The sequence below is a fragment of the Cherax quadricarinatus genome, chromosome 46, assembly GCF_038502225.1.
Source record: "Cherax quadricarinatus isolate ZL_2023a chromosome 46, ASM3850222v1, whole genome shotgun sequence".
In the NCBI taxonomy this organism is placed as follows: Eukaryota; Metazoa; Arthropoda; class Malacostraca; order Decapoda; family Parastacidae; genus Cherax; species Cherax quadricarinatus.
The window spans coordinates 10,929,290-10,945,870 of NC_091337.1; the positions used below are offsets into that span (position 1 = coordinate 10,929,290).

The window sequence follows — 16,581 nt, forward strand, 5'->3', positions numbered from 1 at the left end:
ATAAGCCTGACCTCCATAGTGGGAAAATTTATGGAATCAATAATTGCCGAGGCAGTTCGTAGCCACCTTGAAAAGCATAAATTAATCAACGAATCTCAGCATGGTTTTACAAAGGGGCGTTCCTGCCTTACGAATTTATTAACTTTTTTCACTAAGGTATTTGAGGAGGTAGATCATGGTAATGAATATGATATTGTGTATATGGACTTCAGTAAGGCTTTTGACAGGGTCCCACATCAGAGACTGTTGAGGAAAATTAAAGCACATGGAATAGGAGGAGAAATTTTTTCCTGGATAGAGGCATGGTTGACAAATAGGCAGCAGAGAGTTTGCATAAATGGGGAGAAATCAGAGTGGGGAAGTGTCACGAGCGGTGTTCCACAGGGGTCAGTGTTGGGCCCCCTGCTGTTCACAATCTACATAAACGACATAGATGAGGGCATAAAGAGCGACATCGGCAAGTTTGCCGATGACACCAAAATAGGCCGTCGAATTCATTCTGACGAGGACATTCGAGCACTCCAGGAAGATTTGAATAGACTGATGCAGTGGTCGGAGAAGTGGCAGATGCAGTTTAATATAGACAAATGCAAAGTTCTAAATGTTGGACAGGACAATAACCATGCCACATATAAACTAAATAATGTAGATCTTAATATTACGGATTGCGAAAAAGATTTAGGAGTTCTGGTTAGCAGTAATCTGAAACCAAGACAACAGTGCATAAGTGTTCGCAATAAAGCTAATAGAATCCTTGGCTTCATATCAAGAAGCATAAATAATAGGAGTCCTCAGGTTGTTCTTCAACTCTATACATCCTTGGTTAGGCCTCATTTAGATTATGCTGCACAGTTTTGGTCACCGTATTACAGAATGGATATAAATTCTCTGGAAAATGTACAAAGGAGGATGACAAAGTTGATCCCATGTATCAGAAACCTTCCCTATGAGGATAGACTAAGGGCCCTGAAACTGCACTCTCTAGAAAGACGTAGAATTAGGGGGGATATGATTGAGGTGTATAAATGGAAGACAGGAATAAATAAAGGGGATGTAAATAGTGTGCTGAAAATATCTAGCCTAGACAGGACTCGCAGCAATGGTTTTAAGTTGGAAAAATTCAGATTCAGGAAGGATATAGGAAAGTACTGGTTTGGTAATAGAGTTGTGGATGAGTGGAACAAACTCCCAAGTACCGTTATAGAGGCTAGAACGTTGTGTAGCTTTAAAAATAGGTTGGATAAATACATGAGTAGATGTGGGTGGGTGTGAGTTAGACGTGATAGCTTGTGCTACCAGGTCGGTTGCCGTGTTCCTCCCTTAAGTCAATGTGACCTGACCTGACTAGGTTGGGTGCATTGGCTTAAGCCGGTAGGAGACTTGGACCTGCCTCGCATGGGCCAGTAGGCCTTCTGCAGTGTTCCTTCGTTCTTATGTTCTTATGTTCATTAAAATCTCCAAGAATGATGGTAGGTTCACTATTGATGCGATCTGGTAAAGCATCAGGTCGAAGCTGGTTCGCTGAGGCATAAAGATTAAAAATGTTTATGGAAAAATCGCCTGCATATACTTTGACACCATGATACTGCATGTTAACTCGACTCTGCAAGGAAAGGAGTGAATGTGGCAAGTGGCCCGGTGGCCTGGTGGCTAAAGCTCCCGCTTCACACACTGAGGGCCCGGGTTCGATTCCCGGCGGGTGGAAACATTTCGACACGTTTCCTTACACCTGTTGTCCTGTTCACCTAGCAGCAAATAGGTACTTGGGTGTTAGTCGACTGGTGTGGGTCGCATCCTGGGGGACAAGATTAAGGACCCCAATGGAAATAAGTTAGACAGTCCTCGATGACGCACTGACTTTCTTGGGTTATCCTGGGTGGCTAACCCTCCGGGGTTAAAAATCCGAACGAAATCTTATCTTATCTTCTTTCTGACATACATCACACAACAGTTGGTTGACCTTAGGTTATAAGCTGCATATCCCTGCAAGTTTGGTGGAGGTGCTCCATCTTTCAATCTACATTCCTGCAAACAGATGACATCAATATTATTGGTTGCACTAATATGATGTAAGTCAGGCAACCGCTTCCTGATGGAAGCAATGTTCCATGAAAAGATGGAGGCAGGGACCGGAACATCCAACAAAATTGTGTGTGCACTCTCCTAATTGTGGTTGTAAGGGTCGATTTACAACTCCTGGCCCAGCCTCTTCGCTGACCGTAACTAGGTCCACTTCTTGCTGTACTCTCCTATTTGTGGTTACAAGGGTCGATTTACAGCTCCTAGCTATGTGTTAGTGAATGTATTTCTAAAATTTAAGACTAGGTTTAGTTTTACCTTGATGCTATATTTAAATATAACATTAATGCAATGAGAATAAAGTACATTTCGATGCATGGTACGTATTTGGCTCCTGATCAAGGTCTTACGGAAATGTGGAAATGTTTACCTTAAATGTGTATTATGTATGTCATGTACTTTGTATATTGTATGAGTTTTTTTTTATATTAAAGCGAAAGTGTAATGAGCAAAATGTGTTTATTTTCAGTTCAGATATTCAAACTTGCTTGAGAAATGGTTGATGGCTGCTGGCGTCCTGGCAGCTCTGATAGCTGGACTCTGTATGCCAGCCATGTTTATTCTCTTCGGTGATGTTACAAACGCTTTTGTTTACAATGACTTGTTAAGTAGCATTGATAATACAACAAACATTACATTATACATCGGTGATATCCCGGAAAATGTAACATTGGACGTGGACGAGTAAGTAGTTTGACTTTTTTTAAGAGATTTTGGTAATCTTATCTATAAATTTGTATGCTAGTTTGCGTTCCTTTGTACGTGTATACAACTTTATTTCAAAAGGGTGCATGTATTTTAATTGGTGTAATAATGATTATGTTAAGTAAAATGATACGTGCAGCTAATGCAACATTTTTATTATGGCAACGTTTCGCTCTCAAGGAGTTTTGTCATGCCGTAACGGCTTGACAAAGCTCCTGGAGATTATTATTATAATCAAGGGGGAAGCGCTAAACCCGGAGGATTATACAGCGCCTGGGGGGGGGGGTGGAAGGCATTCAGGCTTCAGGGAACTGGAGCACAGATCCAATTCCCTAAATCAAGAGCCCCTCACCAACATCAAGGAACCTTCCTTGAGGGGAAGCTCCTGGAGAGCGAAACGTTGCCACAGTAAAATTGTCGCATTAGTAGCATATGTGACTTTACCTAACACATTGTTGGTAATTCTACCAAAAATATTATTACAATAAAAAACATTTTTTAAAATATGAATATATCCTTTGGTTTATATAAATTAGATTCATTTATAATTAATAGAACTATTGTACAACTGTGATAAATTTCTTTAGTGTTAAGTAGTCATTAAGTCATTAAATTAAGTCGGCCCATAATGCCTTGGCATAAAAGAGGCTCTCTTTGCACTGCAACTCATTATTGTAAATACATAACCTCAATGTAATACTTGCAAAGAAACAAAGAAATTTGAATTTGAATGATCCTGTCGATTTCTACATACGTACAGACTACACAGCAAATCTGATGCCATTTACCCATTTCAAGTTGTATAACCCTCATCTTAAAAAAAGATGAGGGTACTCTTTTTTGGAATTTGAGTAAACTTACTGTCTACTATAAATAAAAACAGGTGTACAACTTAAACTATGATCAATTTTTCTAGTATTAAGTAGTTTGTAAGCCATTAAATTTAGTTTGCCCATAATGCCATGGCATGATAGTGGCTCTCATTGCACTGAAACTCATTATTGTAATTACATAATCTCAATATAATCTTGCAAGGAAATAAAAATTTGTATTTGTATTTTTGTATTAGCAGATATGAATTTTCATACATAGCCTTTAGGGACATGTCTTATGTTCTTGTTAAATCCAATGGAGGTTATTTAGTAAAAAAAATATATATAAAAAAAATTGGGGGTAATAAACATAAACAGTTGTGCAACGGTGATACTGAATTGCAGAATATACTCCGAAAAACTGACGAGGGCATATGAAGGGGAAGTAGCACTTTACAAGCTATGGACTTAGTTTGGTTTAATATGTTTAATATGCACCCCATACCCATAATGTGGGTGGTAGTCAAAAGATTAAAGATGCACATATCGTGGCAATGGACTGGACCGCAAAGTTTTGAGAGAAAAAAGTTAGTGGTAATGAACTAATTTATATGTATATATCTGGTTAAAATCGTAGAGTCGTTTATGCAGACATACCTGGAGGCTTCTTTAAACCCTTTCAAAGCTTTTTATGTAGGACGTTAGTGCTATCGGTAAAATATGTTAAATGGTTATAACTATGACCATTTTTAAAGGGGGGGGGGGACTGGTAAGCCAGGGGAAGACCTCGGTCAGATGACCAAAAGCTCCAACGGCGGGTCATCATCTGACTAAGACCCGCGTCAGGAAACACTTGTCCTGTTTCCTGACAAACTTTACCTAACCTGCTATCAGTCTGGAATTCTTTGCAACTGCTTTACTGCTACCTTCGTGGATTGGGGCTATATCTGTTGTGTTTAGTGACTGGTATGACCCCCGTGTCTAGGCTCTCAGAATATTTATGGCACGTGAAAGTGATTTCTTACAGTTTTTGATGAATACGGAGTTCCACGAGTCTGGGCCAGGGGCAGAGTGCATGAGCATGTCACTTATTGCTTTTTTAAAGTTCTGTAATGTTAGGGGTATTTCAGAAATTCTGGAATTAACCAAATTTTGAGTCTCGGCCATAAAAAAATCATTTAGGATGGGTCGTGGATGTAGTACTCAGTGCAGCTAGTCAGGGTTTATTAAGAAAAGTTTAGCCAGGGTAATGCTTTTTTTTTACACGAATATCAGTTTTACGGGCTAAGAGCTGTTATTAAACCTCATTTCATATCAAAGCCCAGCCCTATCCCAACGTTTCCACCCGTATCGGGGATCGAACCCCCTGTATGGGTAGAAACACCAATTGGACATGCTTCCATACACCTGCTTCTCCTGTTCAATAAGTAGGTACCTGGGTGTTAGCCGACTGGTGTGGGTGGCATCCTAGAGGGGTGGTAGTATACTTTTGATAGGGCTGGGTTTCGAAATAGGCTAAGGTAAGATAACAGCTCTTATTTATTATTATTATTTGGACATGATACGTAGTTGTACAAAAGAAATCTAGTGGTTGAGTGTACATGCCAAAAGCCCCTTGTATGCAGAGCCTGTAAAATAAATGATGTGTAAAAAAAAATTGTTAAACCTTGATTATTTATTATTATAATAAAGGGGGAAGCGCTAAACCAAGAGGATTATACAGCGCCTGGGGAGGGGATGTGGAAGGCATTCAGGCTTAATTCGGGGAACTGGAGCACAGATCCAATTCCCTAAATCAAGAGCCCCTCACCAACATCAAGGAACCTTCCTTGAGGGGTTAAACCTTGATCCTAGTGGTAATTGCATCAGTGGGATGTATGTAGTCTTTCCAGACCTTTAACAATTAACAAATTTGGTAGTGTATATAAGAGTACCTTTATTACATATTTGCCCTATTCCATGTGTTATATTCTCAAAATTTCATATGTTTCAGAATTATAGAAATGATCAAGGAGAAATACGGAATTAAGGACTTCTTTGAAGAGGTAGTAAGATTTGGAGTAGGAACAATTGTCATAGGTGCAATCCAGATGGTGATGGGTTACATATTTGTGACAGCTATGAACTATGCTGCAGAGGGTCAGGTATGTCACCTTACACATTCCAGGTATGTCACTCTTACACATACAAAGACTCATAATAATGGTTATTGTAGCATCTTCATGATGGCTTTCTAGATATACCTTTACAGTACCCTCATCTGTACAACCTGTAACACTTTACATTTTCCAGTAGATGGAAGCTTCAGGCCCGTGGCCTGGTAGGCAAAGCTCTCACTTCACACTCAGAGGGGTCTATGGTTTGATTCCCGGCAATTGTGGAAACATTGGGTGTGTTTCCTCACACCTGTTATACCTGCTCGCCCATTAATAAAAATGGGTACCTGAGTGTTATTCGACTAACGCGACGGGCTGGAGTTTTGAGACTCTCTGACCGCGGGTTCAATCCCGGCCGGGGTATGGTTTGTTATTCGACTGGTGTGGGTCGCATCCTGGGAGAAAACTGACCTAATTTGCCGAAAATGCTCTACATAACGAGCGGCTTTCTGTATAGTAGTATGTCATTGATGTCAGCTAGGCCTGTATACCTTGTACATGTACTTGTAGAAATGAAGATACAGTGGACCTTCGGTTATCAGCTGTTCTGCTTAATGGCCAACTCGGTTAACAGCCGGTTTTTCAGCTTCTGGTTATCGACCGTTATTTCACTAATTGGCCGTATTGGACACGTCCACCTGCCTGCCTGCCAACCACTGGCATGTTCATGAGTCAGTCTGGCTGTGTCTCTGGGCGAATTAGGACACTTCTACTCATTCATCCAAACATCAAGGAAGCTAATGTTGCAAAAGGGAGTTTAGCAGGCATGCAGGGAGTGTAGCAGGCATGCAGGGAGCATAGCAAGTATGTAGGGAGTGTAGCAGGCAGGCAGGGAGTGTAGTAGGGAGGCAGGGTGTAGGAGGAAGGCAGGGAGCATAGCAGGCATGCAGGGAGTGTAGCAGGTAGGGAGGGAAGTAACCCCAGAGAGGGCTTTGATACCTGAAGTCCTTATGGAGAGGGATTCCCCTTCCAAACAATAATCAGTCCTCCCTCTCTCTCCTCCTCCCTGTCTTCCATAAGCCAACAAGAGTCTTCAATAAAGGTATGTAATAGTGATTTAAATGTTCATTTATTTATTTTATTTAGTTCTCCTTGTTTTGTGTATGTAAAACTATAACTTATCTTTAAAAAATATATTTTTTGTTAATATTTTTGGGTGTCTGGAACGGATTAATTGTATTTATATTAATTCTTATGGGAAATATTTCGGTGTTAGGCCATTTCGGTTTTAGGCCGACCTTCTGGAACGGATTATGGCCGATAACCAAGGGTCCTTTGTATTATTATTATATTATTATTATTACATATTTCTCATGTGTTTAGAGTCATTAGCTTAAGAGGAATGTAGGTACAGAGGGTTAAAATATATTTACATTAACACCTATCATTTCACACTTCTGCTGTAGCATCCTAGATAACTAGTTCCACTATATTGAAGCCAATCATGCAAAGCTGTATCTCGGCTGCATCTTAGACAGGCATAATACTCTTTCAGATGTCACATTAAGATGTCATTTATTTCATTCTCATACACTGCTTTCATCCTAAGTTTTCCTCACTTATAATACAGTACTACTTCTGTTGTCTTTGTTTTGGCACTTGTATTCTACCCTCTGATATTCTTACTCCTTAAAATTCTATTATCCTAACAGAAATAAGCCAGGCTTCTTGACTTTCCTAGGTTACCCTGTGTTAATAAGCCAAGCAAAAAACTGTAATCATCTATTCCCATAACACCAAGTGATCCTCACTGTGACCATCTCTACTGCTTAGCAACTACTTTTCATGCACCTGCCAGTCTTTACAGTATATAAGTTTCGTCCATTCTAGGTAATTCATAGCTAGAACTTCATGGCACCAGCCACTTTCCTTCACATTCAGTTTACGTACAACTTTTATGTATAAATTCCTTTTTTGTAGTTGTGTAATAGGTACATAAATTCAACACTTTTTTTTTCCTGGAGGGTGTTTCGGGGATCAACACCCTTGCCGGGTCCATGAACAATTCTCACAGTGGATCAGGATCTGATCAACCAGGCTGTTACTGCCAGCTGCACGAATTCTAGACTTTTACATTTAAACTAATTTTACAAACAGTTCCTGTTACTTATTTTTATGTAAGGAATAACCTTCTGTAAGTCATTCCTTACATAAACTAAACATGCGACTAATTAATACTCGTCTCTCAGGCTGTAGGGGGCAATGTTTTGGCATAAGGTTGTGAAATGCAAATGTGCAAGACTATCCCACAAATTGGAAATGATACTTAGTCAGCTGGTGTGAAAATGTGTGTGCACTTGCAGGCTTACATACATACTTACATACCCACATATAGTTACAGGAAAGGATTTATACTTATTTTGGGACTTTATCTTTGTGAATAAGTATTAGTAAAGTTAGCAAAATTATCATTAGTTTTGTGGCAAGATAATTTTGACACATTAATGGCCTTAATAACATGCACTCTGACTTACAGGTATATAGGCTTCGGGGAATGTTCCTGCAGTCCATTCTCAAACAAGAAATTGGCTGGTTTGACACTCACCAAACAAATGATTTTGCTAGCAGAGTGACTGAGTATGTAAACTTGTATTTAAGTGTTCTTCAATGCAAAAACATTGTCAGCTTCACGAATTTTTTGAAATACTTTTATTTTAAGGTCATACTGTAGCTCAGTGCATACACAGTTGAAATAGTTACCATGATTCCAAGCTATATTTTCTTAATATTATTCGTATTTACTAATACTTGGGTACTCTTGTGGTTTTTCCAGAGATCTGAACAAATTGCAAGAAGGTATTGGAGAGAAGGTTGGCATGTTCTTGTTCTTCATGACTATATTTCTTGCTTCAATCATCAATGCTTTTATTCATGGATGGGAGCTGACTCTAGTTATCCTCTCAGTTTTCCCTATTCTGGGAATAGCAACTGGTATTATTGCAAAGGTTAGTGCAGTAGTGAGTTCTGAAGTTTTTTTTTTAATGAATGCCATACTGTAATAATTTGCTTGTCATACATTAAAGAGCATGAGTATCAAAATGGAACTCATTAAAGGAAAGTGTTCTTAGTTAAGTGAACTCCTTGGATATGTTTATACCTGGCAGGTGGCAATACACGTGCATTTAATACATGATGTCTATTCTCTTAAAAATAACATCAGTATCATTTATTTTAAGAGTTTCATGTTTGGTGCACATTTTCAGCATTATCCTGCATAATATTGTTTTTAAACTCGCAGGTTCTGCCTGGATTAGGCTTAGAGTTCCTGCATCTATATTAAATATGAACCATCCTCATCTTATTTCTAAACCTGTTCCTTGGCAATATCTTCATTAGTGTTAATTTATAGGCATGCACTATTAAAATATTATTGTAATTATAAGGTGTGTCAACTTCATTTAACATAAGCCGCAAGTGGATCATAGCTTTCATTTCATTAATTGGCTTTATTTATCTAATGTGAATGTTTTAAAAACTTATTCCAATGAGTCACTTGTGGAATGAATAAATACTGAAGTGGGGGGGGGGGGATGTCCTTGAGAAGAATAAACTAGGGCAAAACTGCTGATGGGTGCTAACTAGACATGCAGTTAAGCCAGGCAGGGGATCTTTAAAACATACCAATATGGCTTTGGCATAACAATAGAATTAAAATCATATGGTTACAATTGTTTATTTAGTGAACTGGCACCTGCGGGCAGGCTGCTTCTTGTTTTCTCTATGCCTTTTCTCCTTTCTACTCTGCTTTCTGTTATATGATGGCTTCCTTAAATGTGTGAAGGCTTAACAAGCAAGTGAAATTTAAGACAGTGCTGCTTCAAAAACTGTTTACTGGCTTTAAAGAATTGAAAGGTCAAATGAAGATTTTCTTTGGTCACTGCCATCAAGGAGAGGTTTGAAGAAGTAGCAGGGAATTAGAGGGACGTGTCAAATCTTAAATTTAGCTCCTGTCAATGAATTCTGCTATTGTTTAGTATGGTATAATCATAGCAAAGGCAAGTGCATACTAATTCCTCTCCATCTTCCTCCGTCCTTGTAAGACTTGCAGATGCACTGAATGTTTGTCAATTAGGATAGTGATAAAAAGAAAAACCACCACTTTGTTTATAGAAATTTTATGCTAGTACATTTTAACAGAACTTTAAGAGGTTCCGATGTTTTAATTTAAGAGGACCTGCTTAATAAACTCATATTCATCACTAGAAAAAACATGATTGAATAATTTTTTTTTCTTACTGATATGACAGTTTTAGATTTCATCCTTAAAACTGTAGTAGATAATAAGGATATTGAAAATGTGTGTGCACTGAAGGAATCCCTTACAAATATGTATTTAATACGCATGATATTCCCTGTATGAAAGATAGGTAGTAACTGGATATGCAGTAAATTGAAAACACAGACAAAGCAAGCTCTGCCTGCATCCTTGATATAATACAATATTCCCATTTAGTTTCAAGTTATTATTATTACAGGTTCAGTCAAGTCTGTCAAATGTAGAGATGAAGGAATATGCGAGAGCTGGGAGCATAGCAGAAGAGGCAATCTCTGCCATCCGAACTGTGGTGGCCTTTGGTGGGGAGAACAAGGAAGTGTCTAGGTACATGTTTTTACTGCTGGATTTTAATCTTTATTTTCTTATTTTTGCTCTATGTTTGTTAATCATATTATTAAACTTATATCATAATGCATTTAAAATTAATGGGTTATTTATTACTGCTAAATTATAGAGGGGCAGCTGATATATCGGATCATTATTTAGTTGTAGCTACAGTTAGAGTAAGAGGTAGGTGGGAAAAGAGGAAGGTGGCAACAAGAAGTAAGAGGGAGGTGAAAGTGTATAAACTAAGGGAGGAGGAAGTTCGGGTGAGATATAAGCGACTATTGGCAGAAAGGTGGGCTAGTGCAAAGATGAGTAGTGGGGGGGTTGAAGAGGATTGGAATAGATATAAAAATGCAGTATTAGAATGTTGGGCAGAAGTTTGTGGTTATAGGAGGGTGGGGGCAGGAGGAAAGAGGAGTGATTGGTGGAATGATGAAGTAAAGGGTGTGATAAAAGAGAAAAAGGTAGCTTATGAGAGGTTTTTACAAAGCAGAAGTGTTATAAGAAGAGCAGAGTATATGGAGAGTAAAAGAAAGGTGAAGAGAGTGGTGAGAGAGTGCAAAAGGAGAGCAGATGATAGAGTGGGAGAGGCACTGTCAAGAAATTTTAATGAAAATAAGAAAAAATTTTGGAGCGAGTTAAACAAGTTAAGAAAGCCTAGGGAAAGTATGGATTTGTCAGTTAAAAACAGAGTAGGGGAGTTAATAGATGGGGAGAGGGAGGCATTAGGTAAATGGCGAGAATATTTTGAGGAACTTTTAAATGTTGAGGAAGAAAGGGAGGCGGTAATTTCATGCACTGGCCAGGGAGGTATACCATCTTTTAGGAGTGAAGAAGAGCAGAATGTAAGTGTGGGGGAGGTACGTGAGGCATTACGTAGAATGAAAGGGGGTAAAGCAGCTGGAACTGATGGGATTATGACAAATGTTAAAAGCAGGGGGGGATATAGTGTTGGAGTGGTTGGTACTTTTGTTTAATAAGTGTATGAAAGAGGGGAAGGTACCTAGGGATTGGCAGAGAGCATGTATAGCCCCTTTATATAAAGGAAAGGGGGACAAAAGAGATTGTAAATATTATAGAGGAATAAGTTTGCTGAGTATACCAGGAGAAGTATACAGTAGGGTTATAATTGAAAGAATTAGAGGCAAGACAGAATGTAGGATTGCAGATGAGCAGGGAGGTTTCAAGAGTGGGTAGGGGATGTGTAGATCAAGTGTTTACATTGAAGCATATATGTGAACAGTATTTATATAAAGGTAGGGAAGTTTTTATTGCATTTATGGATTTAGAAAAGGCATATGATAGAGTGGATAGAGGAGCAATGTGGCAGATGTTGCAAGTACATGTATATGGAATAGGTGGTAAGTTACTAAATGCTGTTAAGAGTTTTTATGAGGATAGTGAGGCTCAGGTTAGGGTGTGTAGAAGAGAGGGAGAATATTTCCCAGTAAAAGTAGGTCTTAGACAGGGATGTGTTATGTCACCATGGTTGTTTAATATATTTATAGATGGGGTTGTAAAAGAAGTAAATGCTAGGGTGTTCGGGAGAGGGGTGGGATTAAATTATGGGGAATCAAATTCAAAGTGGGAATTGACACAGTTACTTTTTGCTGATGATACTGTGCTTATGGGAGATTCTAAAGAAAAATTGCAAAGGTTAGTGGATGAGTTTGGGAATGTGTGTAAAGGTAGAAAGTTGAAAGTGAACATAGAAAAGAGTAAGGTGATGAGGGTATCAAATGATTTAGATAAAGAAAAATTGGATATCAAATTGAGGAGGAGGAGTATGGAAGAAGTGAATGTTTTCAGATACTTGGGAGTTGACGTGTCAGCGGATGGATTTATGAAGGATGAGGTTAATCATAGAATTGATGAGGGAAAAAAGGTGAGTGGTGCATTGAGGTATATGTGGAGTCAAAAAACGTTATCTATGGAGGCAAAGAAGGGAATGTATGAAAGTATAGTAGTACCAACACTCTTATATGGATGTGAAGCTTGGGTGGTAAATGCAGCAGCGAGGAGATGGTTGGAGGCAGTGAAGATGTCCTGTCAAAGGGCAATGTGTGGTGTAAATATTATGCAGAAAATTCGGAGTGTGGAAATTAGGAAAAGGTGTGGAGTTAATAAAAGCATTAGTCAGAGGGCAGAAGAGGGGTTGTTGAGGTGGTTTGGTCATTTAGAGAGAATGGATCAAAGTAGAATGACATGGAAAGCATATAAATCTATAGGGGAAGGAAGGAGGGGTAGGGGTCGTCCTCAAAAGGGTTGGAGAGAGGGGGTCAAGGAGGTTTTGTGGGCGAGGGGCTTGGACTTCCAGCAAGCGTGCATGAGCGTGTTAGATAGGAGTGAATGGAGACAAATGGTACTTGGGACCTGACAATCTGTTGGAGTGTGAGCAGGGTAATATTTAGTGAAGGGATTCAGGGAAACCGGTTATTTTCATATAGTCGGACTTGAGTCCTGGAAATGGGAAGTACAATGCCTTCACTTTAAAGGAGGGGTTTGGGATATTGGCAGTTTGGAGGGATATGTTGTGTATCTTTATACATATTTGCTTCTAAACTGTTGTATTCTGAGCACCTCTGCAAAAACAGTGATAATGTGTGAGTGTGGTGAAAGTGTTGATTGATGATGAAAGTATTTTCTTTTTGGGGATTTTCTTTCTTTTTTGGGTCACCCTGCCTTGGTGGGAGACGGCCGACTTGTTGAAAAAAAAAAAAAAAAATTAGAGGAGTCTGATAGATGTCCATATAATGTGAACATCTTCAGTAAAGTTGCGCTTTTCTTTTCTCAAAATTTTCTTTAGGAAGTTTGCAGAATTGTTTGTTTCTAATCAAGTCTGAAAGTAAATGAGACAGTACTGTACATAATTTTTTAAGCCATACATTTTTAATATCTTGTATGGGGGTGGATTACAGTTGGTCACGATATTGTCGGAAAAGCCCATAGGATGCAGAGCATTTCTATCAGAATTAAATCTTAAATAGTTTTAACACATGGTAATAATAAAATATGTTATGAGCGTTTGTCGAATACCACTGCAGTGGCACTCGGCTGTAGGCTCAGTATGTACTTATAAACAATACACAGACAACTCGCACATAGGAGAAATAAACTCATGACTACATTTTGGCCCAACTTGTGACTAGTTAAAGGCCCAAGTCGGACTGAAACATCCTCATAAGTTTCTTTCTCTTATGTGTGAGCCATTTATGTATTGTTCCAGTTGTAGTATTGTGCCGTTTTATTTGTTATAAGCAAGTTGTTTGGAAGTATCAACCCTGTAGACTTGTCACTCTAAAAGTACATAAAAGAAATAATTTCCTACAGAGGTGGAAGGATGCCCCACCATGCACTGTTGTAGAGTTAATAGCTCAGTTCTACTTTCACGGAATGTAAAATAGGGAAAATTTATTCTGCATGGTCAGATCATAGAGGGTGGCCTATAAGAAAACAGCAGAAATAATAAACCTGTACAGTACACATTTATTTTCTCCACAGATATGATGCAAATTTAGTTCATGCAAAAAAAGCTGGAGTGAAGCGAGGTCTGATGACAGGATTTGGAATGGGATTAATGTGGTTCATCATTTATGCAGCTTATTCCTTGGCTTTCTATTATGGAACAGGACTCATTCTTAAATCTCGTGAAGGAGATGGTTCATTTGATCCTGCAAAGCTCATCATTGTAAGTGATTGTATTTCTGATAGATAGTGTTGCAGACATGCATATTATGTGCAACTATTGTACTTAACAACTGTACTTATTATTACATTTTCAAGTTCGTGAAGGGGTGAACTGATCTTTTAGTCAAGCCTTCTAACTTTCAACAAACTGACAAATATCTGTTGTATCATCTTTTGAATCTTTGCATGGAGTTTATTTACATTTTGACAGCAAAACATAGATCCCAGGTTATACAACAAGGGGGAATTTGGCCTGTATGTTATAGTCACTCATATGCTTGGAATTACTCAACACCTCCAGTGATGTAGTTAGTTTTGGCAGTAAAGATTGAAAACCAAAACCTTGTCATTGTGGTTGTATACAAGCCTCCTGATGCAACTTCCCAACAATTCCAGGAACAGCTTTCGAAAATTGACTACTGTCTGGAAAATTTCCCAACTCCTGCCCCAAACATCTTGCTGCTAGATGATTTCAACTTAAGACACCTAAAATTAAGGAATGTAGCAAGTAATGTTTTAGCAGGCGCTGACCAGGGAAGTGGAAACTATCGAACTTAAGCTAAATGACTCTTACAGGAACCAGGAGAGGCAGGAGGAGCTTAAAGCTATTAGTGAAATTGAAAGAAATTCAAAATATTTCTTTTCATATGCCAAAAACAAGGCAAATACCACATCTAGTATCGGGCCCTTACTCAGACAGGATGGGACTTACACAGACGACAACAAGGAAATGAGTGAAATATTGAAATCCCAGTACAACTCTGTGTTTAGTGAACCACTAATCGGTCTGAGGATCGACGACCCAAATGATTTCTTCATGAATGAGCCTCAAAACTCCATAAATGTATGCCAGATTTCCGACATTACCCTAACTCCGATAGATTTCGAAAAAGCCATTGACAACATGCCTATGCACTCAGCCCCGGGCCCAGACTCGTGGAACTCTGTTTTCATTAAGAACTGCAAGAAACCCCTCTCGCGTGCCCTAAGTACACTATGGAGGAGGAGCTTGGACATGGGTGAGATTCCACAGTCGCTTAAAACAACGGATATAGCCCCGCTCCATAAAGGTGGCAGCAAAGCATTAGCTAAGAACTATAGACCAATAGCTCTGACGTCCCACATCATAAAAATCTTTGAAAGAGTGCTAAGAAGCAGGATTGCAAATCACCTGGATTCCCAAAATCTGCACAATCCAGGGCAACATGGGTTCAGGGCAGGTCGCTCCTGCCTCTCACAACTACTGGATCACTATGACATGGCCTTGGATGCACTGGAAGAAAATCAGAATGCAGATGTAATATACACAGACTTTGCAAAAGCATTTGACAAATGCGATCATGGTGTAATAGCCCATAAAATACGTGCTAAAGGAATAACTGGGAAAGTGGGGAGATGGATCTTCAACTTCCTAACAAATCGAACACAAAGAGTAGTGGTCAACAGAGTTAAATCGAAGGCTGCCATAGTGAAGAGCTCTGTTCCACAAGGCACAGTACTCGCCCCCATCTTATTCCTTATCCTCATATCAGACATAAACAGAGATATACACCACAGCACCGTATCATCCTTTGCGGATGATACTAGGATCTGCATGAGGCTGTCATCTGCTGAGGACGCGGTTAACCTCCAAGAAGATATAAACAAAGTTTTCCAGTGGGCAACGGTAAACAATATGATGTTCAATGAGGACAAATTCCAACTACTCCGTTATGGAAAACTGGAGGAGATAATAACTAGAACAGAGTATACTACTGACTCCGGCCATACAATAGAGCGGAAAAATAATGTAAGGGACCTGGGAGTAGTAATGTCTGAGGATCTCACTTTCAAGGATCACAACAGTGCCACGATCACACGTGCAAAGAAAATGATAGGATGGATAATGAGAACTTTCAAAACGAGAGATGCCAAGCCCATGATGATCCTTTTCAAATCACTTGTTCTCTCTAGGCTGGAATACTGCTGTACATTAACATCTCCATACAAAGCAGGTGAAATCGCAGATCTAGAGAGTGTACAGAGATCCTTTACTGCACGTATAAGTTCTGTCAAGCACCTTAACTACTGGGAACGCTTGGAAGCACTTGACTTGTACTCGTTGGAACGCAGGAGGGAGAGATATATCATAATCTACACTTGGAAAATCTTGGAAGGAATGGTCCCAAATCTGCACACAGAAATCACTCCCTACGAAAGTAAAAGACTGGGCAGGCAATGCAAAATGCCGCCAATAAAAAGTAGGGGCGCCATTGGTACACTAAGAGAAAACACCATAAGTGTCCGGGGCCCAAAACTGTTCAACAGCCTCCCATCAAGCATTAGGGGAATTGCCAATAAACCCCTGGCTGCCTTCAAGAGAGAGCTGGACAGATACCTAAAGTCAGTGCCGGATCAGCCGGGCTGTGGCTCGTACGTCGGACTGCGTGCGGCCAGCAGTAACAGCCTAGTTGATCAGGCCCTGATCCATCGGGAGGCCTGGTCGTGGACCGGGCCGCGGGGGCGTTGATCCCCGGAATAACCTCCAGGTAACCAGGTA

At 39.5% G+C, this 16,581-nt stretch overlaps 1 protein-coding gene across 3 annotated transcripts in view; it reads left to right on the forward strand.

Moving 5' to 3' along the window:
* The window catches only part of LOC128696689 (ATP-dependent translocase ABCB1), a 232,444-nt gene that overhangs the window by 119,722 nt on the left and 96,141 nt on the right, over window positions 1-16,581 (forward strand). For all 3 annotated transcript variants that reach the window (XM_070094505.1, XM_070094507.1, XM_070094508.1), the window contains exons 4-9: window positions 2,549-2,763; window positions 5,590-5,740; window positions 8,229-8,329; window positions 8,526-8,697; window positions 10,228-10,352; window positions 13,857-14,043. In XM_070094505.1, the coding sequence (XP_069950606.1) occupies window positions 2,549-2,763; window positions 5,590-5,740; window positions 8,229-8,329; window positions 8,526-8,697; window positions 10,228-10,352; window positions 13,857-14,043 (951 nt within the window). The remainder of the gene's footprint in view (window positions 1-2,548; window positions 2,764-5,589; window positions 5,741-8,228; window positions 8,330-8,525; window positions 8,698-10,227; window positions 10,353-13,856; window positions 14,044-16,581) is intronic.